The sequence below is a fragment of the Microcaecilia unicolor genome, unplaced genomic scaffold (genome assembly GCF_901765095.1).
Source record: "Microcaecilia unicolor unplaced genomic scaffold, aMicUni1.1, whole genome shotgun sequence".
NCBI lineage: Eukaryota > Metazoa > Chordata > Amphibia > Gymnophiona > Siphonopidae > Microcaecilia > Microcaecilia unicolor.
Genome location: NW_021963305.1, coordinates 76053 through 92108, shown reverse-complemented (window position 1 = coordinate 92108; position 16056 = coordinate 76053). Strand labels below are relative to the sequence as shown.

The 16056-nt window shown below is 48.0% G+C and overlaps 1 protein-coding gene across 1 annotated transcript in view; it reads right to left on the bottom strand.

Annotated features, from left to right (window-relative positions):
- OSTM1 (osteoclastogenesis associated transmembrane protein 1) overlaps positions 1–16056 on the bottom strand; it is a 34910-nt gene that overhangs the window by 6905 nt on the left and 11949 nt on the right. Inside the window, exon 5 of the mRNA XM_030189035.1 lies at positions 6746–6911. Coding sequence (XP_030044895.1) covers positions 6746–6911 — 166 coding nt within the window. The remainder of the gene's footprint in view (positions 1–6745; positions 6912–16056) is intronic.

Below are 16056 nucleotides of genomic sequence, written 5' to 3'. Positions count from 1 at the left end.
CACATCTTTCTTTAGTAATACCTTTCATAACATGTTATGATCTCAGTGCCATCTGATGGAAAATAAGTCCCACTTTAAAAACCTCATTTTATTCCTTTTGCCCATTTTTATTTCATTATAGGTGCTATATTCAATTAGAAAGTTGTACCTGGTTGTGTTAAGACCCATTGTTCAAACCTGCTTTTTGCAGATTCTCAAATATGACATCATTAGCTTGTTATTTGGCCTAGTCAGTACTTTTCAGTTGCTTTTGCCTGTATAGCTTAGCCCACCACTATTCCAGTGGTAAGTCTGAAGCCAGGCCACATATTAACATAGGTCTTACAGAGATTAGCTTCAACAAAGAGTGCTGGGAGGAATTAAGTGGCTGATTTCTCTTACTGTCCACAGAAAACCCCCATTACAGGTAATGGAGAAGGAGAAATTAGGTCTTACCTGATCATTTTCTTTCCATTAGTTCTTCACACTATTCCAGGACAAGTGGGTAGTTATGTCCATCGACCAGCAGGTGGAGATAGAGAATACAAAACTGAGCACCACTACATAGCTCCCTGCTAGCAGCTCAGCTCCTCAGTATCCATCCTCAAGCAAGGAAGAAAACACACCCAATCAGGAGCATGGTCAGCAATCAACATACCCAGCCCCAAGAACCATTCAAAGATAAGGTCCATGGAAAACAGGATACAAAGACAGTACATAGAGACACCAACAAAAGCATTGCAACACGGGAGGGCTCCTGGAATAGTGTGAAGAACTAATGGAAAAAAAATTATCAGGTAAGACCTAATTTCTCCTTCCATTACGTTCATTCCCACTATTCCAGGACAAGTGGGATGGTCAAAAGCTATCCCTACAAGGGTGGGAAGCCGAATCTGCCATACGCAGAACCGACGCCCCAAATGTAGCTGGTGCCTGAGTGGCACCAGCCATTCTACCATACTTACTGAAAGTATGCAGCGAAGTGTACGCCGCTGACCTACAGATAGCCATCAGAGAAGACAACAAAGCCTCCACCCAAGACGCAGCCACACGTCCAGGAGAGAGAGCCTTCAACCTAAGCGCCTCCCAGGATACAGGCTGAGACCACAGCCACCTTCACCCACTGGGCAAAGAAAGTCTTGTGCAACATGAGACCCCTTGCTGTTTACCAAACAGCCCAATAGGACCAAACGAATGGAGAAAACCATCGGGAACCATGAAATGCAAGATCACCCTGCTAAGACCAGAAGCTTCCAAAAAACAGACCGCTGACTACGGAAAAAGACCAACAAACACTAAGGCAAGAAGGATGGTACTGCCCCCAAGTGAGACCCCTGCGTCCGAAAAACGGATAAAGGGACCTTCCAAGAGAGAAAGAGACTGAAGTTGCGAGAAGCAACAGGTTGACAGAAACACCTCAAAGAACACCATGGACAAAGAGAGAACTAGACAGGTGCTTTAGCCAACTAAGCCAATGGTGCCACAGAACGAGGGCCACCTATCAACAGGCTCAAACGAGGAGTGCTGAAGTACCCGAAGGACCAGAAAAAGAACTCAGTCCAGAAGGAGCAGCTAAAGAAGACTCCTGCAAGCAGCCCTGAAAGTAAGCCAGAAAGTGTCCTAGAGAGGACGCAATGGCGGCCCAAAGCCTCACAGCACGCCAGACTTAGAAACACACTCTGGCAGACGCCGATGAGGAAGAGCGTTTCCCGGCCCAAAGCAGGGAAGCCACCACTGAAAGCGAATAACCTTTCTTCCTCAGCCAAGCCCTCTCCAGGGCCAGGCCGCAGGACCAAAGGAAAGAGGAGAGGGAACCTCTATGGCCTCTAGGCCCTGACAGAAAGACCTCAAAACCACAATGGCCTCCTAACCAGGAGCCTCACGAGATCTGCATACCATAGAAGACATGGCCAGGCTGGAGACCAGGATCACCCTGCCCCGAAGGTCTGCCACTCTCCCCCACAGCCAGCCTAAAATTGGCATGGGGGAAGGTATACGGAGGTCTCTCGCTCAGACACAACCATCGCAGGGGCGCATAGATCCCTAGAGTCCTATGCCTGGCAGTGGCTGAAGCACCGAGGAACCTAGACATAGGACTAGGCCACCAGCTGAAAACGGCTCGACCAACCGCTCCCTCTGCTGGAAACCAGAGTGTATCGACTGAGCAAGTCTGTCTCCATATTGAGGGACCCCGCAAACCAGCCAAAGGCACAACCGAAGTCTCACTGCACCGTCTGTTAACAAGCTGGATTCCCCTGCCAGCAGACTGCTAGGAGTCCCCCCTACGAGGCGAAAAAAGGCAACTACCGCAGGCAAGACCGAAAGGCCCAAATGGCGGCATTCCCAACAGTAGGGCAAAGGCTTCCAGAGCTCGGCTCACTGCACGCAGCTCCAGAGGATAGAGTGCCAATGCCCTCCTTGGAGAGCAAGAGCCCTGCACCAAGGAACCCCACCAAAGGGCACTCCCCAGTCCGAGAAGCTGGTATCCATAGACACCACCTCCCAAAGCAGGCTCGAGGAGGACCTTCCCAGGGTCAATGACTGGGGAAGCAGCAACCCCCTCATGCACTGACTGATAGTCAGACAGACAGCAAAAGAGCCAGATGCCACCGCCCTCTGAAACCTGAGGCCAGCGGCTGAGCAGGGCCCCCTAAAGCGGCCGTATGAGAGAAGAAAGAACCCCTTCCATGGCCGCTGCCATAGAACTAAGGACCTGCACAAAATACCAGGCCTGTGGCTGGTGACAAAGCCCCCCCCCCCCCCCCCCCCCCCGGAAGAGATCCCCACTGCTACAACTGTCTGCACAGGCCCTCGCGCCGACAAAATGGCTGCCATTCCCGCCTCCCTCTGAGGCGAAGTGCCGGGACGCTGAACTGGGGGCGCTCTGTGTGCGTGAGCCCCGACTCAACTCCTCCACTCGGGAACCGGACTGCACACCGTGCAGCAGCCCGAGGAGGAGCCCCACCTGCTGCGAGATGGGCAGCTCCTCGCACTTCCAGCAGGGGCTACCATGAATGAAGATTGTCACAACAAGGGAAAGCATGTGGCGCACTGCGCTACACACTCGCTTGTCTTTCGTGTGCTTTTTCTTTTTTTTAAACCGGAGTGCAGCACAACTCAACCATAAAGGTCTTTTTTTTTTTTTTTGGTGAGCAGACACAAATCGTTCCCAAGGATGTCCTGAGGCCCAAAGCACAGCAGAGAACACACTACCCCGGGGTCATGCTCCCAGGGGACACAGCCACCCCGTCACGGGAGGGCACAGCACCACCAGCCCGCCAAACTTACTGCGCTGCCTGCACCGTTCCTTATCTTCTGAAGCAGACTGGTTGCAGAGCAGGCTCCCATAAGAAAGCAGAACACTCCAGGGGGGAAAGCACAACAGGGAACCAGCACCACCAGGTATGTCTGCCCACTATGCTCAACTGGGAACCAGTTGACCAACTGGACCAGGAGCAATGCCTCAGAACAAGAGACAGAGGAAGTCTGTCCATCTACCTGCTGGAGATAGAAGATACTGAGGAGCTGAGCTGCCAGCAGGGAGCTATGTAGTGGTGTTCAGTTCAGTATTCTCTATCTCCACCTGCTGGTCGATGGACATAACTACCCACTTGTCCTGGAATAGTGGGAATGAACATAATGGAAAGTGACATTTGCTCAGTAAGAGAGAACTCAAGCTGAGCATAACGAAACCTGCTGGAGCGCAGAATTCTGCAGCCGCACAGAATTCAACATTTTTGTGCAGAATCTACGCTATGAGGGAAATTGATTGGCTGGCCTCCCCAGCCCACAGGAATGGCTTGCTGGCTCCCTCACCACACCAACCCACCCCCCTTTGAGCCTTGGTGGGCCCTCCCCAGGCCTGAGTATGCCCTGGTGGTCTAGAGGCCTCTTCAGGGCCAGGAAAGAACCCCACTCCTCCCTGCCAATAGCTCTGCTTTTTCAAAATGGCCACTGAGACTTCAAGCAGTAATCTTGTAAGACTGCCGCAGGAAGTTTTAGTGGCCATTAGGAAAAAGGGGCAGCACCGGTCCAGAGCAGCAAGCAGGAAAGAGTGGAGTTCTTTCCTGCCCCAAAGAGTACTCCCATGCAGCTCCTCCTGCTCCTACCTCACGGGTGAGTGCATGGGCGGCTGAAAAAAAAATATGGATGGCGTGTGGGTGGGTGGAGGGAGGAAGCTGTAAAAAAAAGGTGTATGCTATGTGTGGGTGCAGGGAAGGGCTGGAAAAATATATGGATGCTGGGAAAAATACAAATGGTATCTGTACAGGGGAGGCGGGCTGCAATATTGATTAAGTTATGACTAAAACCTGCAGATCTGCAAATTTTGTGTGCAGAATTTTGAATGCTTTTGCGCAGAATTCCAGCAGGAGTAAAGATAGTTCAAGACTATGGTCCCATAATGAGACTATATAGAGGTATAGTTTCAAAGCACTTAGCCTTCCAAAGTTCCATAGGTTTCTATGGAACTTTGGAAGGCTAAGTGCTTTGAAAATGAGCCCCAGTGTGGCTTTTAGTTTAAAATTGCAGTTGGGCAAGCCATTAATAATAGAAAGGCTTGTGAATTGAAGGAATTCTGAAAAAAAAACTCTTTTCCAGCCTCACCCGTTTCTTACGCTCCATGAAATATCCAGCCTCTTTCCTTCCCTACCCATCTCCTCAAGTGTCCAGCACAGCAACTTTCCTACCAGGAGCAGCGCTGCTAATACCCTCCACCTGGCCAGCTTCTGAGCAAAGGGAGAGTGGCTGGAAAGGGGTCTTCATTAGACACAAACACTCAAGGCCTGCTGCAGTTGCTAGTTTTGCCGCCCCTGAGGAAACGGAAAAGGCCTGGGATAAGAGGCTATTTTCTCTCAATGGAGGAAGGTGAATAATGGAGGGCCATAGGGATCTGTACTGGGATTGCTGCTATTTAACATATTGATAAATGAGTTGGAAATGAAAACAATGAGTGAGGTGATGATCACAGTTGCAGATGACACAAAACTATTCAAAGTTGTTAAATTGCATATGGACTGTGAGAAATTGCAGGAGGACCTTAGCAAGCTGGAAGACTGGGCATCCAAATGGCAGATGAAATTTAATGTGGACAAGTGCAAAGTGATGCAACATTGGGCATAAGTACATAAGTATTGCCCTATTGGGAAAGACCAAAGGTCCATCAAGCCCAGCATCCTGTTTCCAACAGTGGCCAATCCAGGTCACAAATACCCGGCAAGATCCCAAAAATGTACAAAACATTTTATACTGCTTATCCCAGAAATAGTGGATTTTCCCCAAGTCAATTTAATAACGGTCTATGGATTTTCCTTCAGGAAGCTGTTCAAACCTTTTTTAAACTCCGCTAAGCTAACCACCTTTACCACATTCTCTGGCAACGAATTCCAGAGTTTAATTACACGTTGAGTGAAGAATTTATAGCCACATGAGCACTTATTGCAGCTTAAAATGGCGTAATGCAGGACAAATGTCAAATTAGCGTACGTGAAAATCCATCTCTTCTCTACCTGGTTTCCTATCCCTGGTTACTTTAATATGCCTTTTCTGCCGTTTCTCTTTTCTGTATTTCTGTAAATGTTATTTGAAAGGTATTAATCCGCAAATAAACCTTTTCCGGAGATGGGAAGGCGGTAGAACGAGAGGGCATGAAATGAGATTGAAGGGGGGCAGACTCAAGAAGAATGTCAGGAAGTATTTTTTCACGGAGAGGGTGGTGGATGCTTGGAATGCCATCCCGCGGGAGGTGGTGGAGATCAAAATGGTAACAGAATTCAAACATGCATGGGATAAACATAAAGGAATCCTGTGCAGAAGGAAGGGATCCTCAGGAGCTTAGCCTAGAATGGGTGGCAGAGCTGGTGGTTGGGAGGCGGGGCTAGTGCTGGGCAGACTTATACGGTCTGTGCCAGAGCCGGTGGTGGGAGGCAGGGATAGTGCTGGGCAGACTTATACGGTCTGTGCCAGAGCCGGTGGTGGGAAGCGGGACTGGTGGTTGGGAGGCGGGGATAGTGCTGGGCAAACTTATATGGTCTGTGCTAGAGCTGGTGGTGGAAGGCGGGACTGGTAGTTGGGAGGCAGGGATAGTGCTGGGCAGACTTATAGGGTCTGTGCCAGAGCTGGTGGTTGGGAGGCGGGGATAGGGCTGGCCAGACTTATACGGTCTGTGCACTGAAGAGGACAGTACAAATAAAAAAGTAGCACATATGAATTTATCTTCTTGGGCAGACTGGATGGACCGTGCAGGTCTTTTTCTGCCTTCATCTACTATGTTTACTATATGTTATGTAAACCGCTTAGGTATCTGCTCTTATTCAAAGTTGTTAAATCGCATATGGACTGTGAGAAATTGCAGGAGGACCTTAATAATTTTGTATTGGGGAGACACATCAGATGGAGGAAGTGGGTATCTCTGAGCTAATCAGATCCATTAGTGTAGGCTAACTGGTTATCACAGGGTACCTACATAAGCCCTTACTACCTACGAAATAGATACGTTTTCATATGGATTTTTTTTTTTTTAATGGGCGTGTGCTAATGCAACTGGAAAAATCAGCCATTTTTACCACAGCTTAGTAAAAGGCCCCCTGAGAACAGTACAGAGATCAACAGATTGGAAAAACAAGGAACCGAGGTACTGGCACAGGGACATGGATGCGTATTTCTACTTCTTTCTGAGCTCAGACAGCAATTCCAGGTCAGCACCATCAGATGGCATCACCCACTTGTGTGGCTGCTCAAGGGAATCATCTCTACCAAGTTTACTTACGCTGAATGAGTTTACGTTTCTTCTGTTCAGAGTGGAGAAAGCTGCTGAGGTAGAAGACAACAGGCAGGAAGAGAACAAAAGCCGACACGGCGATGACAGGCACTGTATCTTTGCAGGGGACCGTGCAGAGGAAGGTCGTACTCCACAAACGCCGAGTGATATTAATCTGCAGTAGCAACAAGCAACAGTGATAAGTTACAGCGCTATGAGTCCCTAACCCAGAGAAGAGCTGCACTTTACCCTGTAACTCAATATTCCCGTCACATCTTTCAAAGTAGGAATCCTTTCTGCTTCGTCCAAATCTCTGTATTATTATTATTATTACTAGTAAAAAAGGCCCATTTCTGACACAAATGAAACGGGCGCTAGCAAGGTTTTCCTCATTTAGCAGTTGCCTGTGAGGTGCGATGCCCCCCCCCCTCCCGGCACCATCCCACCCACGGCGATGCATCCGGCCGCAGCCATCCGACCCACTGTGCCCATCGCACCCACCTTCACGTTGATTTGGCGGCGGGGGACCCGGAACCCCGCCACCACAAGTCCTGTGTGCTGACTATGGCGTCATCGTCGGCGTTGGTAGCTGTGCAGGGCGGAGTTCTGTGCGTCTGACGTCATGCATGTGCAGGACGTCAGACGCACAGAAGCCCTGCCTCCACAGGCTAGGAACGCCGAAGATGACGCCGTAGTGAGCAGACAGGGCTTGTGCTGGCGGGGTTTCGGGTCCCCCGCCGGCAAAGCAACGCGAAGGTGGGTGTCTCAGGAGGGGGTTGTTGCGGGGGGGGGGGTGCTGGAGGGGGGGGGGGGTCAACGAATCTGTGGGCAGGGCTTGTATTTTTTAAGGTTTGGTGCGGGGGGGGGGATGTTGGATGTGGGAACAGTGGTCTCCGGAGTCATTTGCACTCCGGAGCTTTGGAGGTGCGTCCCCTTTCCGCGGGTGGGTTGGCAGGGGGAGGAGTAGGGAAAAACGTACTCCTCCTCCTCCTCCCCCTGCGTGGGTGCGAACCGTTTGTTTAGTTGTTTTTTTTTTTTCCTGCCCTCGACGTCATGACGTTTGACGCGAGGGCGGGGCACGGGTCTGTGGGGTGGCTTCACCACCATGAATCCACGAACCGTTCTGGGAGACTGACTGACTTCAGTGACGTCAGTGTCCTCAGAACGTTTAAGTTGCTTTTTATTATAGTAGATTATTTTTTTTTACCAACAACTTCCTCCTGCTCTTTCTGGCTTTGGGCTCAACTGGCAGCAGTGCTGGGATCTTCCTTCAAAGCTACCCTTCCCCCACCCGGACCCCTGGTGCATGATCTCCAGCTGGGAACATGCACCAAGGCTCCTTCCAAAACCCTGCAATCAGAGCCCTACGCCAGGCTACTAGGTGTTACAGCTGCACTATGATTAGGGCAGTATTTTCAATCTTTTTCACCTCGCAGCACACTTACAAGGTGCACCACTGGAATCTAACCCATACCTGCCTGTCCCCGCTAAGATCCATTCCACCCCCACAAGTAATCTCCTCCATCCCCACCCATACCTGTAACCTTCAGAAGTAGTTAATTCGCTTAATTATGCAACTGAAATACAATAGAACACCAGTATACCTGCTACTGGGAAACTAGAACAACATGGACACAGATACCAGCAGAATCTTTCACCTCAGTTGCAAATACAGAGCAGGACTTTCACCTGATACAAAGACAAAAACTGAAAGCAGAGATACCAGACTCTGCATATCGTGCAACACTAGAGAAATAGAATACATCCTCCGGTACAGTACAAATAAATCCAACAGATGTAAATGCTCAACATCAATATAATTTGATTGCTAAGCTGAAAATAAAATCATTTTTCCTATCTTTGGTGATTTTATTATTCCAATTATCTTGTTCCCAATCTCTGGTTCTGCTTTCCTATATCTGTGCTCTTAACTCTGTTTCCAGGGCCTCCTTTCCATTTGCAATTTCTTTTCTAACCTCCTGCCCGATGTCTATTTGGTTCTGATCTTTCACATTCAGCTTCCTTCAATTTCTCTGCCTCCTTCTCATGATCTATCTTGTTTTCCCTCTCTCTTCCCTTCATGTGCAGCCCTGTCTCTCCTTTTCCCTCGCCTCCCACACACGTGCAGCCCGTCTCCCCTTTTCCCTCGCCTCCCACACACGTGCAGCCCCGTCTCCCCTTTTCCCTTGCCTCCCACACATGTGCAGCCCGTCTCCCCTTTACCCTTGCCTCCCACACACGTGCAGCCCGTCTCCCCTTTTCCCTTGCCTCCCACACACGTGCAGCCCGTCTCCCCTTTACCCTTGCCTCCCACACACGTGCAGCCCCGTCTCCCCTTTTCCCTTGCCTCCCACACATGTGCAGCCCGTCTCCCCTTTTCCCTTGCCTCCCACACACGTGCAGCCCGTCTCCCCTTTTCCCTTGCCTCCCACACACGTGCAGCCCGTCTCCCCTTTTCCTTGCCTCCCACACACGTGCAAGCCCGTCTCCCCTTTTCCCTTGCCTCCCACACACGGGCAGCCCGTCTCCCCTTTTCCCTTGCCTCCCACCACACCGTGCAGCCCTCTCCCCTTTTCCCTTGCCTCCCACACACGTGCAGCCCGTCTCCCCTTTTCCCTTGCCCTCCCACACACGTGCAGCCCGTCTCCCCTTTTCCCTTGCCTCCCACACACGTGCCGCCCGTCTCCCCTTTTCCCTTGCCTCCCACACACGTGCCGCCCGTCTCCCCTTTCCCTTGCCTCCCACACACGTGCAGCCCGTCCCCCTTTTCCCTTGCCTCCCACACACGTGCAGCCCGTCCCCCTTTTCCCTTGCCTCCCACACACGTGCAGCCCGTCTCCCCTTTTCCTTGCCTCCCACACACGTGCAGCCCGTCTCCCCTTTTCCCTTGCCTCCCACACACGTGCAGCCCGTCTCCCCTTTTCCCTTGCCTCCCACACACGTGCCGCCCGTCTCCCCTTTTCCCTTGCCTCCCACACACGTGCAGCCCTCCCCCCTTTTCCCTTGCCTCCCACACACGTGCAGCCCGTCTCCCCTTTTCCCTTGCCTCCCACACACGTGCAGCCCGTCTCCCCTTTTCCCTTGCCTCCCACACACGTGCAGCCCGTCTCCCCCTTTTCCCTTGCCTCCCACACACGTGCAGCCCGTCTCCCCTTTTCCCTTGCCTCCCACACACGTGCCGCCCGTCTCCCCTTTTCCCTTGCCTCCCACACACGTGCAGCCCGTCCCCCTTTTCCCTTGCCTCCCACACACGTGCAGCCCGTCCCCCTTTTCCCTTGCCTCCCACACACGTGCAGCCCGTCTCCCCTTTTCCCTTGCCTCCCACACACGTGCAGCCCGTCTCCCCTTTTCCCTTGCCTCCCACACACTTGCAGCCCATTTCCCCCTTTCCCTTCCCTCCCACATATCTCCAACCTGTCTCCTCTCTCCCTCGGGTCTAATCTCCTCTCTTACCTTCCTCCACCCACTCCTCAGGCCTCTCTCTCCTCTCTGCTCCAATTCTTTCGAAGTCTGTGTTGCCAGCAGCTTTAGAACATGGCTTCCTCTGGCCAATCTGAGGCTTTCCCTCTGCCTTGTCCCTCCCACATGGCAAATGGAAGTCTCAACATAAGGAAGGACCCTGGGGCTGGTCAGAGGAAGGCCTGTTCTAATTCCTGCCAGCAACTACAAAGTTTGAAGATCGCGGTGCAAAGGAGATAGACCCAAGGGATGGGAGGAAGAGATCATAGGCATTGCGCAATTTGACTGGGTATCTGCAGGGGAATCCCGGACTCCCCGTGGAAAACTTGGGGAGGAGGTGTGTTGCAGCACACTGGCTGAAAAATTCTGGATTAGGGTTACCATGTTTGCAGAGACAAAAAAAAGGGCACAAAAAAATAAAACGGTTGCTACTTTTGTTAAAGATATTTAATAGTAGCAAACGTGTAATTGGCTTTTAGTTAATGAACACACATCAAACAGAGACTGACTTACAGCACAGCAGTAGACAATCTACTTTTCAAAAACTTCCAGATTTGAGTTTAAGTCCAAGCCCAACCATACTTAGAAGAACGGACATCCCTCAATGACTTTGGCTGGCTTCTGAGATACATGTGAAAGTTTTTGCATGACATATGCTTAAAGTTCTGTGGCAAGAACAAAATTCCTTTGACAGATTCAACCAGCAGCGAACAGAGTGGAGATCAGCAATGCCGTTCTCTCTCTTTAGCACCCCCATGACTAATAGGCCAGAGCTGGTTTCTCTCATTATGTGGGTAGATGTGTTGGTCGTAGGAACATAAAAAAAAGAAGGCACACGACAAGCCCTATTTTCAGTCAATGGTACTAAATTTTCTTTAGATCTACAGTCGAAAATACTGGGAGTTGAACTGGATAATCTCTTAACATTGAATAGCATGAATCAATTACCCTGAAGATCTATATTACTAGATAGCTTAGAGCTGTAAAAAACAACAACAACAACACACTTTTCTGTCGGGTCCTTCAGAGTGTTTGTTCAGTGGCTCGTACTAGCCAGATTTGACTAATGCAATTTGGTTCTTACTGGTTGCTCTACAAAACTAATCAACCGACTGCAGATAACGCAGAATATGGCAGTTAGATTGATTTTCAGGTTGTCACAATATGATTCAGTTACAGAATATTATTTATAACTAAATTGGTTGCCTATTAAGGAATGTATTCATTTTAAGGTATGCATAAAGGTGTTTAAGATTTTATCTGGTACGGCTCCTCTTTACATGACAGACGTGGGCATTTTCAATATGACGTCTAACTCCTTTGGACGTTTTGCACAACCCAGCACCACACAAACCGCAACAAAACTACGACAGAATTTCCTTCTATTTAAATTGCAACCTGCAGTAAACAGCCTGCTGACTCTTGACACACGAAAGCCACATTGAACCTACCAACAGGTGGGAAAATGTAGGATACAACTGCATAAATAAAAATGTCTAAAATCTGAATAGGAAAGAGGTTATTTTCAAAATAAGAAAAACATCTTTTTTTAAATGCCATTTCAAACAAGGTTTTGTGCTTTGTTCGTTTGTATTTTGGAGGTTTTTTTTTTTTTTTTTTAACCATTTTCAGAACAAAAATGTCCAAGTGAAAAACGGATAAAATCAAACCATTGGGATGTAGGAGGGACCAACATTTTTAGTAGCCTGGTCCCTCAGACATCCCCAGCAGAGCAATGAGGCACCTCAGGAGGCACTGCAGTGGACTTCAAATAAATGCTCCCAGGTACACATCTCACCATTGCTCCCTTATCTTGTCTGCTGAGCCCCCCCCCCCAAAAAAAAAAAAAACCCACTACCCCCAACTGTACACCACTACAATAGCATTTATGGGTGAAGGGGGCACCTATATGTAGGTACAGTGGGTTTCTGCTGAATTTAAAAGTGCTCACAGTTTCCTCCACAAGTGTAACAGGTGGGGGGGTATGAGCCTGGGTCCACCTGTCTGCAGTGCACTGAATCCACCACTGCACTACTTTAGGGACCTGCATGCTGCTGTAATGGACCTAATATCTGAGGCTGGCATAGAGGCTGGTAAGTAATGTTTTAAATCGCTTTTTTAGGGGGTGGGAGGAGAGGGCAACCCTGATTCCCTCCAGTGGTCATCTGGTCATCTAGGGCACCTTGTTATAAAAACAGGTCTAACACGGCTTGTACTCCCTCTGCAATACCTTGTAACCCTATTACTATGTAAGCCGCATTGAACCTGCCTCGAGTGGGAAAGCGCGGGGAACAAATGTAACAAATAATAACAACAAATAGTCTTGGATGGTTTTGTTTTGTTCCATTATGGCTGAAAAATGTCCCAAGTCTTAGAATGCCCAAATTCCGCCCTTAACATGCCCCCCCCCCCCCCCCCCCCCCCCCCCCCACAAACACACCTTTGAAATTTAGACGCACTGCAAACAGCATAGAAAAATGTCTTAAAAATAGGTTTGACAATACCAATTTGGCTTCTTTATGCCACTTTATTAGACGTTTTTCTCTTTCGAAAACGAGCCCCTTAGTGACTTTGTTACATAGATTTATTACACGTAATCAATTTCTCTTGCAATTTCCAACTGCCATTACTTTGAAACCAGTTAAACACTTTTCTTTATCACTTTATTATCAAACAGTTTCAATATGGAATTCACTACCTTTGGCTCTATGATATTGTCAGCATTATTTAATATTTAAGAAGAATTTGAAAGTACACTGAAATTTTCCAGATTCATCACGGTACTCGTCAGGGGTGCCCTCTATCCCCCCATTAATTTTTGCTTTGACGTTGGAACCCCTAGCTCAAGCAGTCCGTGAATGTTCACGGGATCTGAGTGAGTGATCGGGAACACAAAATCTTACTTGATGCCGATGATATCCTCTTTACTTTATCAAAGCCGTTCCAATCGTTACCAGTGGTGCAGTGGCTTATGCTGCAGTACGATCGGCTTTCTGGTTTCACAATGTCTCTAAGTCAGAGCTCCTAAACCTTACGGTTTCTGACTCCCTGCTAGCGGTCCTGCGTGAGCGCTTTTCACTTCACTGGGCATCCCAGGGTATTCGTTGTTTGGGGATGCATATCCCCGTGGATTTGGACTGGTTGTTTAGTTTGAATTACGCCCTCCCCCCCCCCCCCCCCCCATTACTCACTAAAGTCCTGGAAGATTTAAATTGTTGGGGTGGTCTACACATTTCTTGGGTGGGTCGAATTAGAGCTGTCAAAACGAATGTCCTTCCAGGATTTCTCTATTTGTTTACCTCTCTTCCATTGCCTGTTCCAAAAGGGTTTTTGGTTAAATTACAGCGGCGTTTCATTACACTTGGCAGGATAAGCCACCTCTTGTGCACTGGAATCAAATCTATGTAGGAAGGGCACAGGGAGGTAGGAGTACCTGATTTTGCTAGATATTATCGAGCAGCCCAACTCACAGCCCTTTTCGATTGGCTTTATTTCTCCCACTAAGCGATGGTTGCAAATAGAGCAAGAGGTGATGAGCAGAACGCATTTACGCTATTTGCCGTGGTTACCATTGGCTCAATTGCACTCTCAGATTGGTGTTGAACCCTATGGTGCAGCATGCACACTTACTGAATGGCATTCAACTAGGTTAAGCATCGTTTTCAAAACAATGGTACTTTTTTAATACTCTCATTCTATATGCTCCAGGATTTGTGTCTCCAGCTTTAACAAGGGTGTTCCATGGGTGGGAAAAAAAAAAGGAGCTTCGGATCTTGGGCCAATTTTTAGTTCAGGAGTTCTATTATCCCCTTTGAGGTCTTGTGTGACAGATATGGGTTGCTTGAAACAGATTACTTTTTCTATTGACAATTACTGAATTTCATTCGTAGGAAAATTTTGCCAGACTGGAGTAGGTGTGATCAAGCCTTGCTGAAACTATTTTGGCTTGGGGTGGGCAAACGTTTGATATCTAGATTACATAAAGCATTGTCGTATAGCAGACCAATTCCTCAGCTCGATGAGCGTCGTTCGGAGGCATACTTGGGGGCACCCCTGTCTGACTCGCAATGGCAGTCGATTTACGCTCAACTTACAAAGGTTTCAATTGCTTCAAATTATGTAGATCATGGTTATAAGTTACTATTGCAGTGGTATTATACCCCTGCACGTCTACGAAAGATTTTTGGGTTGGGTTCTGGCTTATGTTGGAAAGACTGCAACTCTGAGGGCACTTTTGAACATGTTTGGTGGACCTGTCCTAAAGTGCAGAGTTTTTGGGACACGGTTGCTCAATTTCTTCGTGCTTTGGTGGGGCTTCCATTTCCTTCTTCTATGCTTTCATGTTTACTTAGTGGGTCATCTCCTGCTGTGGACATTAATACTTCTCAGCTGGTTAATATGGTAGTCTCAGCTGCTCGCTTATGTTTGGCGTCGGCTTGGAGAGAGCCAGAGCTGCCTAGTAAAGAATACTTGCTGTTTAAACTTGATTACTTGTATGTGATGTCGAAATTAATGGTCCTCAAGTATGATCGAATGGATTCTCTCTCTGCAGTGTGAAAACCTTATCGGTGTCTGTGAGGTATTTCTTGACCTGTGGGTTTGCTCACTACACAGGGTAAAGATCTGTGAGTTAGTAAGGGGGGAGGTAGAGGGGTTTTTTTTCTTCGGGTTGTTATAAACATTTATTTTCCCATTGTATGGATGTTTTCTGGTTTGCATTCTGCTTGTTATGTTTTTGATGAGAATAAAGAATTTCAAAAAATAAACATACATTTGAAAATTGTTTTTTTCCCTCAGAGAGGATCTTAGATTTAGATACAAATACCTGTCCTCAGCTCTGTACACGTAACCATAATTCAAACAGCAAACAAAGGAAATTGACAACTCTACAACATGAAAGCTACACTGTGGCCTCTTGCATGCTCTAAACTGACTGTGGAAGAGGAACCCTACCTAGTAACAGCGAGTCACAGCATCATTTTGGAGTCTGCCACAATGGTACAGCCATAACTCACCACCTTATGAGCTGCTGAAACACCATGACCTCTCCTCACCATCGGTGGCTTCTACCCTCAGGAAGGACTCTGTTCTGAAGTCTTTAGCAGCGTACATTTAGGACTGATAAAGAATGCTAAACACGACTGACTTAAATTAGCTTCAAAAGTCATCACTGTGAAGTGGCTCACATGGATCTGCTAAGCCCTTTTGAGCACGTTGGATAGAAACCTACCAGATAACTTAGTGCCTAATCCTATCCCCATAATCTATAATCGTCTAGAAAACCCTGTACTAAGAAAAACCCTGATAGTAACGTCAGATACCTGCTAGACAATACCATTATATACCAACAGAACACTACTATGGTTTCAGACCAGAACTAAATGGCCAACATCTGACGGCCTAAAAAAAAAATTCAAACTTTTTGAAATTACCCAAACAAGTCTCCCTTTTGGAGTACAAATCTCAACTCACTCATGTCCCTGTCATTTATATCAACGCCAGGTTTGTGGGGAACAAGGCTCTGTTACTCAGGGATGTGCTAGAATCTTCTGATCTGGGCTGTTTATCTCAGAAACATGACTAACAGAAGCTGATGTGACTGTGTCACATCTATCCACCCAGTTACGGTATTCTTCACTCTCCAAGACAGAGTAAAAAAGGACTTGCTCTTATATTTAAGATTTTTTTCCACATTGTCTTTAGTTAGTTCTGGGGTTTTCCCTGAACTGGAATATATGCTGCGCAAATTCTGCGATGATTCAAAAGAGGCAAATCAAATCATCCTTGGAACCTCGGACAAATTATTTCCTCTGCCATGTCCCAATTTTCTAGGATTATCTTCCTGGGAGACTTAAACCTAC